Here is a 15616-nt window from a genome sequence, read left to right on the forward strand (position 1 = left end):
TGATCTTCTGTTGTTACCAGAATTTCCTGTGAGACTGTGAGGCTTGAGGGCAGGGCCAAGTGTTTTTGTTAATCTCTTCATCTCATCTAAGAACTATGCCTGGCTAAGTAAATTTGCTACCTGTCTTCATAGGCAGAGCTTCCCTGGTGGCTCAGACGATAAAGAAGCTGCCTGCAATGCAGGAGACTCAGGTTCGACCTCTGGGTGGGGAAGATCCCCTGGAGAAGGGAATGGCTACCCATTCTAGTATTCTTACCTGGGGAATCCCATGGACAGAGAAGCCTGGCAGGCTGCAGTCCATGGGGTTGCCACGCATCGAACAGGACTGAGCTACTAACACTTACTTACACTTACTTCATAAACAATGAGATTTTTCTTATCAACAGGGCATGGGTTTTTTCTCCAACATAACTGTAGAAACACACACACACACATATCCTCTTTCAAATCAGTACTGTAATAACATGGTAGGTGGTGCTAGTGGTAAAGAGCCCGCCTGCCAATTCAAGAGATATAAGAGACATGGGTTTGATCCCTGGGTCAGGAAGATTCCCCTGGAGGAGGGCATGACAACCCACTCCAGTATTCTTGCCTGGAGAATCCCATGGACAGAGGAGCTTGACGGGCTGCAGTTCATGGAGTCACAAAGAGTCAGACACAATTGAAGCGACCTAGCATAGCACACAATAATATGGCTCCATTTATTAAGTGAGTACCATGTTCCAGGCACTGTGCTATTATTTAGCACTTCAGATTTCACATTTCATTCCAGGAAAGCTGAGTTTCTAGGCAAATTGGTTGATGATTAGCTGAATCGGGAGATAAATATCTCTGAAACTTCCTGGGTCATTGAGAGATCTCTCCTTTTCCTCTTGCCTGAAAGCCCAAATCTTTGCCATCTCCAGCCATCAACTCCTACCCTAGTTAAAACCCCAGACACTTCCCAGTTAAAGTCCACAATGCTCAGTCAGCCTCCAATATTTAGAACCTCTCCAAGATTCAGGGGCACCTGAGCCACCCACCGCTGTTTCCAGCATTTCCCTGGGTTTAAAACTGAAGAAATGACAGCATCCTGGAATATTTGAATTTGCATGATGGAAGTGTTCTTCCAGTCCCATCATAGTCTCTCAGACTGTGTGTATAAGTCTACAAGGCAATGATACCAAAATGCCACGTATGAGCTTTCTGAGACTCTACAGCCCAGGCAATGGGCCTCCCCAGTGCCCTCCCCTCTGGCCAGGCCTTGCTAGGACACCAGCTGCCAACTTCTTCCTCTAGGTTTCATCAAAGAGTGGGTGGCCATACAGACATCATTGGTGCCCTGTGCCCTTACCCTCAGCTCTTACCATTCCTAGCGTGCCAGCCCTCTTTCCACCTGTCACTGACCTCACTTCTTGGCTGGAGGCTCTCTCTGATGGCCAGAGACACTCACCCATGCAGATGACAGCCTGCAAGTAGGAAGACATTAATGTCACCTCCCTACCCCTACCAGAAGTTGCCCTTAATCAATGACTCTGGAGACTTGTGGTAAATACTTCAGCTCCCTCACTCCTAAGCAGGAATAGCTCTGAGGTACATGACCTACACGATCGTCCAGGCTCCCAGGGCAGTTGGGCTCCAGCTGCCCACAGGTTTGTCACGGGCTTGGCGAGGCTCCCTTCGCTGGCTGCCTTCACTTCCCTTTCTCATTTCCCCACTCCCCTACAGCTATCTCCTGGGACTGTTCCCCTAATAAAGTACATTGTGCCACTTCTGGGGAAAACCAAATTAAGACTGTTTATGGAATCCTATTTTAAAATCTACTTTCTAGAGCCATAGTGGAATTGTTGTTGTTTTTTTTTTTTTTAATTCACAAGCGTTCTCTGACTTTACCTCATTCATCAAGTATGTGATTTTTTTTTCTTGTTTCAAGGAATGAAGTGGTTGGGTCAAACTATTTTAATTGTATGTTTGCCATCTCTTGTCTTCCATTTGGAAAAAGTTGTCTATTGTTGAAATTGTAACTGTCAGTACCTTACCCTATGTCGTGAAGGTTTCCTAACTTTTTCAAAAGGTGTTTGGTTTTTTCCTTTTAAAATAGAAACAGCACAATTAAACAGTAGAACTTTAAGTGGGCAAAAGTATTTATTGGACAGCATTGGGGGAAGCAGTTTTTATTTTCTCCATCTGTACTCTTAGTTCCTGTCTGTGTATAATTTGCAGGGTGCAATGTCAGTGGATTCTATCACCGATCTTGATGACAATCAGTCTCGACTGCTGGAAGCATTACAGCTCTCCTTGCCTGCTGAGGCTCAAAATAAAAAAGAAAAAGCCAGAGATAAGAAACTCAGCCTGAATCCTATTTACAGGCAGGTCCCGAGGCTGGTGGACAGCTGCTGTCAACATCTTGAAAAACATGGTAAGCAGACTTGAGTGTCAGCAATCAAGTACTTTCATGTATTCAAGCATCATTCATTTAAACACCCAATTTCAATTCTATATTCATTTGATCAGGCTCTAGGTCGAAACTTCCTTTGTGAAGAAAGTTTACATAGTGTTGCCATAAGCCTAATAGGGATAAACAAGATATGGGGGGAGGATAAACTTGATGATATTCAAACTCCCTAGAGCCAAAGAGTCCTCAGAAGTGACACTGGAGACAGGAAATTGAAGGGAGGACAAGGTGTGTTGGGCTGGGTTATCCTCAGGGCCTCCTTTAAACAAAGCAGAGCCACTTCTATGTTCTTTACAAGTTGAGGTTACTCAAGGCTTCCTTTAAAAGAAAGAATCAACTTCTTTAAAAAAAAAGATTGGGAAACCATTCCTTAAGTGAATAGAAAATATGTAGTTTTGGACAATAGTTTCTATATTGTTATTTGCATTTTTGTGGAAAGATGTCCACTTAAAATTTCTTCATTGTGCCCCTTTTGGCAACTCAGTTCCACTTTATATGCTGACTTTAAAGCTATGTACGGTTCTTTAAAATCTTTGTTGAACTTTAGACTTTTGGCTCATCAAACTGCCATGTCTACAACCTGAATTTGTTTGCTATAATGTTAGCATGAATTTTATGGAATGAGAAGAGTTTATTAATTGCTTCTTTTTTCCAGTTTTATTGAGAAACAATTCACATACATCACTGTAATTACCTTTTTACTATAAAAATGATGTACTCATCATAATAAAGAAAACAGAAACAGAAAAAGAAATCCTCAAGATATACAGACATAACTACAGTAACATTCTCATCTATTTCTAGTAAAAGTGGGGCTTTACAAAAATTAATCATTTTGTTATATATGGAAATCACTAGATAACATATGAGTGACTTAAGATAATTAATATGTATTAAAACTTTGCTTATGCAAAATTTTAATATGTAGATGATGTGCATTTGTTCATGTGTTTGTTTATCTGTCTCTTCTCCTTAGAAGATAAGCTAGACATCAAGAAAAGTATGTTAGATATTTGGAATTCCCAAAACTTAGTATCATGATAACAATGTAAATGTTCAATCAGTATTACATGAACAGAATTATTTTTCAAAATAGCTTAGCAAGTAAAGAGTTCAGTACCATGAATACATAAATTCAGCCTATACTTTACTATGAGGTAGAAAAAGCAACTCATACTTTTATAATTATAATTTTTCCTTGTAAAGAATGTAGAGAGTGAACCATAAGGTACTTTAAAGAATTCTAAATGAGAAAATTCTACTCCAGTCATGCTCCAATCTACTCCAATCATCGAAAAATGCAGTGACAGGTTGCATAACTGCTTTTGTGAAAGAAAACTTGGCATGTCTTTATATCTTCTGTTGGAAACTAAATTTTCATGAATTTTAATTTGTGAAATAGCATTTCCTTTAAGATTACTGAAAAACAGGGCAGTTCGTGTTTTCTTGGGGCGGAGGGTGGCGTGGGAAATAGTTACAGTGTACTTTAGGGCCAAGGAAAGAAGATACCTGCATGATCTTTCAAGGTCCTGATTCTGTTCTGAGTTTCCATGATGCTTAGACCAAATGGCTCTGGAAAAAATAAGAGACAGGCTCAAATTCAAACAGATATTAATCACAAGGAGCAAACTTCAAAAGCAATTTTTGTAAGACTTTATTTGCCAGTTTTTGAAATGGATAGCAGAGAGTTTGAGTCACTTTAGCCATATAGATATTTGTCAAAGATCTTTTCATTCTCTCTCAAATCGGTCTTGGACTTACATACACAATAATAAAACAAAACAAAACAAAAAATGGAGAGAGAGGAAAAAAAAACTGTCTTGGACAGTAGTCTTGACTCCATCTATATTCGTGTACACTACCCTTCCCCACTTTTACTTCACCAAATGCTTTCTCTACTATTAGGCGAAACTTCCTTAACCATCCTTGCCTTCTCTGAACCGCACATTTCAAACAGAAACAAACAAACAAAAACCCAGGCAACATAACAAAGAGTCAGACTCTCTTCTGTCTCTCGATTTAGGCTGAGTTGAGGAGGGGGGCGATTTATTATGCCTGTGCTCGTTACTTGAATTCTCTAAGCCTGGGATTCAAGTGCCTGGGGTCTAGTTTCCATTCCAGCTTCTGAGGAAAAGGAGAGAAAAGTGATTGCATCAATTGCTGGGACAGGGTTTAGCAATGTCACATTTCTTTGCCAAATCTAGGACTTTTTTGATGGACACCTGTTTTTTCTCAGTGACTGTCTCAAGTCAAGGTTACTGGACTGAATCTTCTTGAGGAAAATGACTCTAAAGCTTATATCAGAGAATGGCATTGGCTATCTGAAGGCTGTCATCTGCTCTGCCTAAAAATTAATTAATTAAAAACTTAGATTATAATCAATTGATACATAGAAATTACAGTAATCAATCACTAGCTATTAATAGTTATTTTCAAAATCACGGTCACCTTTACTGAGTGGAAAAGTACTATAATTGAGGAAATAATGACATAGAAATAGACATTTCTGCCCAGACTGGAGGAATTCAAGCAAAAGAATAGTCTCAGGTGGGAAGAAAGTGCCCTTATGTGATATCTCACTTATGTAGAAATTTCAGCTATTTGGAAACCATCGAACCAACAAGAAAATAATGCAGCCAGAATTAAAATTGTGAAGTCATACTATTATAATAAGGGCTTACCAAGTGTCTCAGTGGTAAAGAATCTGCCTGCCAATGCAGGAGACGTGGGTTCGATCCTTGGGTCAGGAAGATGCCCTGGAGAAGGAAATGGCAACCCACTCCATTATTCTTGCCTGGAGAATCCCATGGATGGAGGAGCCCAGTGGACTGCAGTCCATGGGGTCACAAAGAGTCAGACACGACTAAACAACTGAGCACAGCACAGCACTATTAAAATAAAGTTTTCTGTTTTGCATGGAAATTCTCATTTACACCAGTCAGGGCCTATATCTCTCTGTAGGTGCCATATACAAGTCTATGTATTTTATATGCATTGATTAATTGAATCATTGAACAACTTCTGAGGCAGATACTTATTATGCTCATCTTGTAGATGAAGAAATATAATTCTGTGTTTGATTCTAATATCTTTATTATGTTGTTTTCAAGTCCCCACAGAGGTTAGAAGCAATAAATTAGGCTGGGGGTTCGCTGGACTCAATTATAAGGCAGACAAATTGATGGCAACAACAAGGAAGGAACAGAAATCTTTTGAGAACAGATGCAGAGCAAAAATTCCACCCAAGAGCAGAGCGCCAAGATGTACTTGTGCAAATCAGCAATGACTAGCCTCTCAGCATGATTCTCTCAAATTATTCTGGAAATTCAGGATAACACATATAAAAGTGATAAAAATAGTCCATTTTTTGATATTATATTTTTGAATATTATATTTTCTAACTGAGAAACTCTAGAAAACCAACTTTAAAAGTCTTATACCTAATACACAATGTGGCAAGACCATAAAATAAATATACAAAAATATATCCACGTCTTATATAAGAGCAATAATATTATGTACTATACCAATAAAAGGGACTTCCCTGGTGGCTCAGATGGTAAAGCGTCTGTCTACAATGTGAGAGACCTGGGTTCTACCCCTGGGTTGGGATACCAATAAAATAATTCATTTATATTAATATCAAATGTACAGTATAGCTAGAATACCTGAAATAAGAAGTAAGGAACTTCTGTGAAAAAAAACTGCAAAGCTTTACCAAGAGACATTAAGGAATTAAGAAACAAAGTAAGATGTCTACTTTGTTTCAGGATGGAAATAATGTTATAAAGATTTTAAACTTTTCCCAATTTAATTATATACTGGACTAGTCAGAACTCTTTCAGTGGCAAGAGAAGAACCCAGATAAAAATAGATTAAGCAAAGCATACACCCCCCCTCCCCCACCAAAATCCCATTTACATACTGGAAGTCTGAATATTTTATCTAGATTCAGGATCAGGCAGATTCAGGATGCAAATGATGTTTGCTGGCCCGTTTACTATGTTTTCATGGTCTGTTGACTCTCACACCAGCCCTCTTCATGTGGCAGCAAAACAGACATGGGCAGCTACGATCTGGCATTGCCCTTATCCCAAATGAAGAGAAAGTAAGCCAGCAATGAAACAGTAAATGTAGGTGATGATCAGCAGTGGCAGTGACTGATGGCTTGCATAGGAAAATAAGTCCTTCACACATTCTCTGCCCCCTCAAAAGAAGTGCATAATAGCTCTTGTGACGTATTCTTGCCCCCAGATTCTAAGCGGAATAAGAGGAAACTCTGACTCTATCTCTTTAGAGGAAATAAAGGGGAGAAAGGAACATATAAATGGCACTGCAGAGTGTCTTCATTCAAACATTGAGGGAATCTACTGTGGGAAATCAGTGCTATATCTTCATCAAACCAGTTATGTCAAGGAAAATGTCTAAACAGCGAGGGGGGAGACATACACATTAAGAGACTGCAAGGCGCACCAACCGATCACAGTTGATGAACCTTATCTGAATGTTGACTGGATATTTAATGATACTGCGGAGCTATTGTTGACCTTTCTAATTTGTGATCAATTGTTTAAGAGACCTAATTTTTTGGAGCAAGTCTTCTCAGCCTTGGCACTACTGACATTTAGGACTAGATAAATCTTCTTGGTGCATTGGCCCCATAATCCCACTTCTAGGACATGCTCTCAAGAGAATCAGAAAGGTAAACTGAGACGGATGTGCAGAGTTGTTCCTAATAGGCAAGTTATGGTATCAGAACAAGTACATATGTGTTGGTGGAACCTATATTGTCATTCAGAGGAGAATATGAAGTGAAATTTGGCACATTCATGTAATAGGGTATTTTGTATCCGTTTTAAGTAACATTTTACACAGAATTTTTACTGGCTTAAAAAATTCTTGTGACATAATATTAAGTAAATGCAGCAGCATTTCCTCTCTCTATATATAATTTTTTCATGGAGAAAGACTATATATAAACAAATCAAAATATTAAATCATTACTTCTGCATCAGGTATTTTTAAAGTATATCAGTTTTTACATTTTTTGCACATTATAGATTTTCTTTCATAAGTACATGCTTTAATTATGATCAGTGAGACAAGAAATATCTATCTTCAAATTGATAAAGGGCTGGAAATTCATAGAAAACTCACATTTAATTCTTCTGAATAATGAAGAAAATGTTACAGTATTTTTTTAATATGGAGGAAGTGTGGAAAATACATAATATCACAAGAACAATGTTTAATCAGAAGATTTAATGTAAAATGACCCTGGTGCTAGCCGGGCTAACTTCTAGGTACTTGGTGAATCTAGCATGGCATAAATAAGCATCAGTGCATGCTGTCAAGTGACCGTTACCCTGCATGTTGCAGTGTGGTATTGGCATTCTGTTTTATATCTATTTTGATTTGCTCCAGTTTGAAACCATAAAACAGGACTGAAGATTTTGTTTCCTTATTTGCAGGCCTCCAGACAGTGGGGATATTCCGAGTTGGAAGCTCAAAAAAGAGAGTGAGACAAGTAAGTGAAAAGCGGAGATGATATTGTACATTTCACTTGACTTTTAGGTAAATCACCTTGTGCCAAGTTCAAGCTTATGCAAATTATTTCTGAATATCTTTTCTACACCATCTCACCGATTATAGTATAATTGAGTCCCAAGAAATAAAACGTGAACTCAGAAGCTCAGAAAGATTTAGGATCATACAATTGAAAGCACAATGTCTATATGTGCCCCTGGCATGTACAACAAAACAAAACTAATCTATAAACATTTTATTGACACTGTAAATGCAGGAGATTCCGAGAGTACCTGATCAGTAAGTGAAAATAAATAGAAAACAATTATATAGTACCCATTTCTACTAAACTGCAATATGAGTAATCCCGTTAATATCTCCTCTGTAAAAATGCTACATTTATAGCTTTAACTTCTCAAAAATAATTGTATTAATTTTCTATGGAACCATTGATTCCCCGATTCATCTTCTATGTGGGGATTGTACCCCTCAGTTTCCTTCAAAACTTTCCAGATTTCTTGCAAAAGAAGTTTGGTATTAGAGCTTCAGAAGCAGGTTCCTATGATTAGGCAGATATCTGTGTTCATGACAGCTTCATAAAAGACAAACCTTCCTTTGAGAAAAAAATTCACATGTTGGCTAACAGAAAATTAAAATATTATTTTCCCTCTGTTGGTTCCAACAGAAAGAAGTAAGGAACCCAACAACTCAAAAATGAAGCCAAATGAAAATAATTTTTAGTTGGATGAAGCTGAAGAAACGATATTTGTTCATATTATTGAAACTAAGTGAAATAAATGCCTTCTTGTGTCTTTTTCTGTCCAGACAAAAGGGGTTTTTCAAAAGAAGTGCGTTTTCTGTTTGGTTGGTTGGTTTTATTTATAATAGTCACCTAAGAGACTACTGAACAACAGTTAGCATTTCACAATAGGACTAGCGGAAGAAGATGGCAGAGTAACATTTCTTAGGCCTCCTGTGCAGAACTGCAGAACATTCTCAAAACTTACCTCACTGAATTCGCCCACCAGCTGAGAGACAAGCCCTTTTCACCCACTTCTGAGGCTTAGAGAGATAAAGACATTTAATTCAAGACACACAGTTTAGATCAAGCTCTTTCCACAATCCTTTCTTTCAGCACGTGCACGCATGTGTGTGTGTGTTCTCGCTCAGAAAAGAAACACGGTATGTCTGAATGGTCACGAATAGGAGTGGTGCCAATGGAAGGCTTCTTCATTCTGGCTGCCTGGTGCACACTAAGGACAAGTGACCTGGAATTGATGAGCCATTCAGGACAGTAATGGCCATTCTTATCAGGTGGCGAGGTGGCTAGTGACCGACATTATTCCTCAGTTATATCTTTATTCACCCAAGGGAAAACCTTTGCATGGCGATTTAATTATGGACTCTGCAAAAAGAAATTTTATATATATATATATAATAATAATAATAAGTGGTCAGATTTCAAGCATGAAGTATGCTCCACCTCACCATTTGATGTTGTTATATCACTTCATAAGCCCCTACACTTTTTCTTCAGAACAACTGTCACAGTATTAAGAGCTAATTAGTGACTGATGAGATTACCAGTTTATCACCTGACTGAGAGCTGGAGGAGGGGAAGGGCTTTGCCTCTTGACTCATCACCGCACTTTGAGGACCTTTAACAAGGCCCGGTACCCAGCAGATGGGCAGTACATCTGTCTTGAATGAACGACAGAGCACATGAACACTTACAGAAGTGTACTGCCTAGAGCAGATTCATAAACTCACTAACTTATTTTAACATCAGAGAACAATACCTAAGAGAAGTTGAGCTGTCCGAGATGAAAGTAGGGTGTAGAGTTATGACTTCCTTCTGGCTATTGTGTTTTCCTACTGTGATAAACGCTAAAGGAGTGAGGATAATGATGAAGGCAGGCAATCTTCCTGGAAAATGTTAATAAAGCTACTTTGACAAATCTAAGGCAGATTTTATTATTTAGTTATTGTCACCCTTCAAGCCTAAGAGAAACAAATGGTTTCTCAGGGTGTTTAATTTCATTGTTTGCAGAAAAATCTCTTTGCTTCCTTGTCTAGTATTTGTGGAAAATGTCAGAATTCCAATGTGGTAAAATTGCTGACATGCAAAACTGCTATACAATGGATTAATTCCTCCCTCCCACAGTCAGAGTTGACCTAACCCCTTAGCTCTTCCTCCCAACCTTCTGGATGTTGTTATCAAGCCCTGCTGCTTGTGTCATTAACAGTAAACCCACTGATACTTTTATTTAATAATGCATTTCCTATGTGTGTGTGTATATATATATATATGAAAGTGAAAGTGTTAGTCACTCAGTTGTGTCGACTCTTTGTGACCCCCTGGACTGTAGCCCGTCAGGCTCCTCTGTCCATGGGATTCTCCAGGCAAGAATACTGGAGTGGGTTGCCCTTCCCTTCTCCAGAGGATCTTCCTGACCCAGGGATTGAACCCAGGTCTCCTGCACTGCAGGCATATTCTTTACAGTCTTAGCCACCAGGTGGCTATAGATATATACACATATATATGGGCTTATAAGGGCTTCCCTGGTGGCTATATATATATAGTGAAACTAACACTTTCACTTCATATATTTAGGGCTGGGTTTGCATAGACTCTGTAGATCAAGGTCACATGTTGTTTGCTTCTCCTTCCTGGGGTCTGGGCGGGACCTGGGTAAACCTACTCCTCGAGGCTGCGTGTCACAGCCCTTCTTTTGCTGGGTGCTGAATGTTGAGGTGTGCTGTTCTGAGACTGCCATTGAAACCATTGTCTTTCCAGCTACGTGAGGAGTTTGACCGTGGGGTTGATGTCTCCCTCGAGGAAGAGCACAGCGTCCACGATGTGGCTGCCTTGTTGAAGGAGTTCCTAAGGGACATGCCAGACCCCCTGCTCACCAGGGAGCTGTACACAGCTTTCATCAACACCCTCTGTATGTAACCCAGCCATCTGTGGGGATGTCTTACTGGGATGTCCCACTCACTCATCAAAACCTTGTGCATACGTTTCCTAATAACTATTTTGACCTGATTTATCTATCTCTAATGATCGGGCTATTGGGGGAATTTTCTGAGACTTACCCTGGGGAGAATTGGCAGGAAGAAAGTTGCCATGAAACAAATGGAAGTAGCCAAGAAACACTGGGCATGCCCTCAGACAACTCTAGGATAGTAGAAAGTGCTACAAACTGATGCTTTGGAGTAACAGAGAGGACTGAGTCCATGCCTAAAAATGAGTTTGCATTTCTGGAACCCAGAGTGAGAAAGGGGGACAGGAAATATTCCAGGCAGAGCCCAGAACCAGGACTTGCAATGTGGCTGGTTCAGGGCTAGAGGCATAGATCCCCAAAGGAGAACAGGAGGGCGACAGGGAGGAGGAAGTGGCTGGAACTGTGTGAGCCTCCGTGCATTCCTTCCTGCTGCAGGTGAGAGGCTCACAACAGAGAAGAAGACCCTGACTTTGTACCAGGTTTCGCTTATTGCCAACAAAAAGACTACCTCTTGTGTACTGCTCAACAGACCAGGGGCTCCAATCTATTAGAAACTCAGATTTTAGAACATTCCCACATGGTTCACAAATGGGCTGTAATCCCTAAAGTTTGTGAGGATTTCCACCAAGGGAAGGAAGAAGAAAGTAAGAGAAATGAGGTTACCTTTCTTGCCTGGATTACAATGATTTCTGTGCGAGTTACATTTCCCCAGGTTGCATTGATCTTTCTATCCCTCATAGAACCTTACTGTTGAATTGCTAAACCAATGATGGGGGGCAGGAATGAAAGGTGACTTGCCTTGCTAATCCCTTTCTGAAGACAGTTGGGCGTGACCTCCGCCTTCACTTACTGAGAGCCCCTCTTCTTGCCTTGCTCAGTGCTGGAGCCAGAGGAACAGCTGGGCACCTTGCAGCTCCTCATCTACCTGCTACCTCCCTGCAACTGCGACACACTCCACCGCCTGCTGCAGTTCCTGTCCATCGTGGCCAGGCACGCCGAGGACAACGTCAGCAAGGATGGCCAGGAGGTGCGCCCCCCGCTGCCGCCACGCATGCGCGCCTCTTCCTTTTTCCTGTTTTGAAAGGGAGAGCTAAAAAAGAATAAGGCGGCTTCCCTGGTGGTTCAGCAGTAAAGAATCCGCCTGCCAAGGCAGGAAACGTGGGTTCAATCCCTGGGTCAGGAAGATCTCCTGGAGGAGGGCGTGGCAAGCCACGCCAATATTCTTGCCTGGAGAATCCCACGGACAGAGGGGCCTGCCAGGCTACAGTCCATGCAGTCGCACAGAGTTGGACACGACGGAGTGACTAAACAACAATGAATCTCAGTGCCGCCTGGTATCAGCTGCTAGAGACAGGTTCTCCACAGTCCTCTGGACACCTCTGGAATGTTCTTGTTGGACTTGGCCCCCAACCTGAGGTCTTAGGCTCTGGTGTTCTTTGGTGCTTCAAGGTATTTTCCACTTTCGCCCTTGAACAAAGGAGAGATGCTGACCTCAATTTTAAGTGACCTATTCAGTTCAATTCAGTCGCTCAGTCGTGTCCGACTCTTTGTGACCCCATGAACTGCAGCACGCCAGGCCTCCCTGTCCATCACCAACTCCTGGAGTTTATTAGCGCGCAACTTATTTAATCTTAACCCTAACAAAAGACCTTCTTCCCTTTTTTGAAACCATGCAGTCATACTTCTCCCTGACCTTTTATTCCCCAGGAGAGCTCAGACGCTTTACTATGCTAACATGCATTGTAAATCAACAAGAAGGAGCCAAAGACATTCCAAGGTTACTTACCTCAGAAGCTTTATATTTTAAATCCTATTAAGCAGAACTCAGCTGTGTCATGGATTCATTTCTGTAATTGTCAGGTTTCTTTTCCTAAGGCCATGCTTATATGTAATTTTTTTCGCTTTAATCCAGAAAAGCAATTCTACCTTTCTTATCCTCATCGTCCCTATCAGTGTGAGAATAGAACTTCCCTGAGTTAGCCGTTTATCTCCATAGCAGTTAGTAGTGAAACTCTGCTGGCTTCAGGTTTCATAATATGACATTGACACCTTCTTCAGCCCACACTGCTCTTCATTTGATATACTGTAATTCGCATAATTGTTAAGTAGTTATATTACCCGACTGGGTGTCAGCCTTTATTGACTATAAGCTATAGAATCATCTGCCTAATCACTGGGTTAAGGCAGAGCCCTGTCTGGGTTCCCAGTTACATGAAATGCCTCTCTGACATTTCTTAAGTACTATGTGTGAAGAAAGTCAGGTTTTAAGTGATTAAGAAGGCATTGAGGAAAGCAAAATGTCCAGTGGAAATCACTTGTGCCTTTTTAGAATCATTTTCAGACTTTCTTTCAGTCCAAATGCTGAACAAGACTGCATTGCCTATGGCAAAGAAAAGAAAACATCCTTGCATGTGTGCGTGCTAAGTCGCTTCAGTCGTGTCTGACTCTCTGCAACCCCATGGACTGTAACACACCAGGCTCGTCTGTCCGTGGGATTCTCTAGGCAAGAATACTGGAGTGGCTTGCCATGCCCTTCTGCAGGGAATTTTCCCGACCGAGGGAGCGAACCCACGTCTCTTACATCTCCTGCATCGGCAGGCGGGTTCTTTACCGCTAGTGCCGCTGGGAAGTCCCTCTTTCCCCGGGGATGATGGGGGTCCCACCCTGGTTGTAAATCCTTGGTAGCTTTATAACTCACTGATTCTGTGTTCTTGGACGAATCTGTTAACCTCCTAAACCTGGACTTCTTACCTAAACTTTGGACACAAAACTTCTTCAACTGGTACTGCACGGTCATTGAGAAAACTAGTTTATTACAAGGCATAGAAAAATATGCTGGTAACAGCAAAGCTGTATGGGAAGCAAGAGATGACAAGGGTTTCTAGACACTCTTAACCTAAACCTTGAGTCAAAATGAAGGACCAGTAACCAAAAATTAGAGAGACAAAGGAAATATGAGGAGAGCATTGCTTCTGTGAAATGTTCAGAAGTTACAGGAAGATGTAGCCCACACAGCCATCTTGGACTAGAGGCGGCAGTGTGGGAAAGTACTGATGAGGTCTGAGAGGAAATTGGGCTAAGTTCCCAGAGTACTGAATGCCTTTGCCAGCGGTAGGTGGTTGATTCTTTTAAGCCATGAATCTTTGGAAGGATTTGACTAAGGTGATATAATCTATGTTGTAGATTGGTTTGAGACAGGAAGAAAGCGAATTATGAAGGTTTCATAGGAATTGCAATGTGAAAAACAGCACTTCACATTATAAATGTTTCCATATAAGAGTGGCCTTGGTATCTGAATCATGTATGTTCTGAGCACCTACTCTGTGTTCCTCTAAACCAGTGAGCATCATTCAGGAATTTTCTAATTCATGTTCCCAGAATGCCATGGCATCCTAGAAGGTGGAGGGGGTAAAAACACAAGGCAAATATAGAATTAGAAATCTCAACACAGAGTCACTGCAGAACTCCAGAGATGAAGTGATGAACGTGGACCAGAAAAGTTAAGAATGGCTTTGCGGAGGAGATTGAATTTAAACGCCATATTAAAGGGTGTGCAGGGGTTGAGTAAGCAGGCCACATAAGTATGGCCTGGGAATGGGAGTTAGCTTAAAACCCCTTCTGGTAGAAAAGAAGGGCAAGGGAGGAGGAAAGAGAGAGAGGTTCTTTATTCATGATGTAAGTTGCTTTGGTATGAACAGGTAGAGAACTCAGAATGGGCACACTGGAATGAGAGAAAAATTCAACTGTAAAATACAGTCAAGAAACCAAGCAGTTTTCAGCTTTTGCTCTTACTTGTTGTTAGTTTGTGCTAGGCGTGTTACCTGTCTCTTGGGCAGTTATTAGGCATTGCAAAAGGGAGAAAAATGATGCACAGTGTCAAGGAGCTTGGAGGCCCACACAGGCTCTGCCAGCACCTTACTATGTGAAATTGTTTTTATAAAACAGAGGAAGAGGAGGGAAAATAGAGTTGGGGTAGGGGGAGACTTGAACTTCCTCTTTTATAAGATGAATTTCTTTTCTAATAGGTGCTTAAACTCCCATGCATCACTGACGGGATCTTAAAGATGTCTAAAAGAAGGGCATGAGAAAAATTATTGACCAGTAAATGAGTGCTTTAGGGGGAAAAAATAATGGTATTTTATCAAATGTTTTGCTATCTTGGGTTTGTTTTGCTTTATTCCATTTTGTTCAGTTTGCTATTTGTTTTGCTCCTTAGGGGAAAAGAGAAATTCCCAAATGCAAGAAAGATTTCATTTCCTCTACAGAGAATATCGCAGGGACATCATAGAAACATCTAGAGCAGTGGTTTTCAGGTTATCTAAGAACTCCCCGGCATGGCATGGAATATGTGGTGTGAATGTATACTTTTTTTTTTTTTTTTTTTGGTGAGAGGGTCCATAGCTGGCCTCCAGTTCTTTAGAGAATCTTATGAGGCAAAAAGAAGTTACAGACCACCAACACAGGGCTGGGATTATGGGCCTTTGATGAGATACAGGCCTCAAGGAAGTGGAAGCTTGGCTTTGGATCTGTAGCAGGGTCAGTACCTGACTCTCCTCACCCTGGCCAGGCTTTGGAGCCAGTTTTCCCACGTGCCCACTATGCTGGCTCTGCCAGCAAGAGTGAGGGGCAGAGGCTGCCTGGAACCAGGCTC

At 41.0% G+C, this 15616-nt stretch overlaps 1 protein-coding gene across 5 annotated transcripts in view; it reads left to right on the forward strand.

Annotated features, from left to right (window-relative positions):
- Positions 1 to 15616, forward strand: part of ARHGAP6 (Rho GTPase activating protein 6) — a 546996-nt gene that overhangs the window by 496248 nt on the left and 35132 nt on the right. For all 5 annotated transcript variants that reach the window (XM_040266467.1, XM_040266468.1, XM_040266469.1 and 2 more), the window contains exons 5-8: positions 2203 to 2398; positions 7906 to 7961; positions 10758 to 10908; positions 11844 to 11992. In XM_040266467.1, the coding sequence (XP_040122401.1) occupies positions 2203 to 2398; positions 7906 to 7961; positions 10758 to 10908; positions 11844 to 11992 (552 nt within the window). The remainder of the gene's footprint in view (positions 1 to 2202; positions 2399 to 7905; positions 7962 to 10757; positions 10909 to 11843; positions 11993 to 15616) is intronic.

This window comes from Oryx dammah, unplaced genomic scaffold (assembly GCF_014754425.2).
Source record: "Oryx dammah isolate SB20612 unplaced genomic scaffold, SCBI_Odam_1.1 HiC_scaffold_23, whole genome shotgun sequence".
Classification (NCBI taxonomy): Eukaryota; Metazoa; Chordata; class Mammalia; order Artiodactyla; family Bovidae; genus Oryx; species Oryx dammah.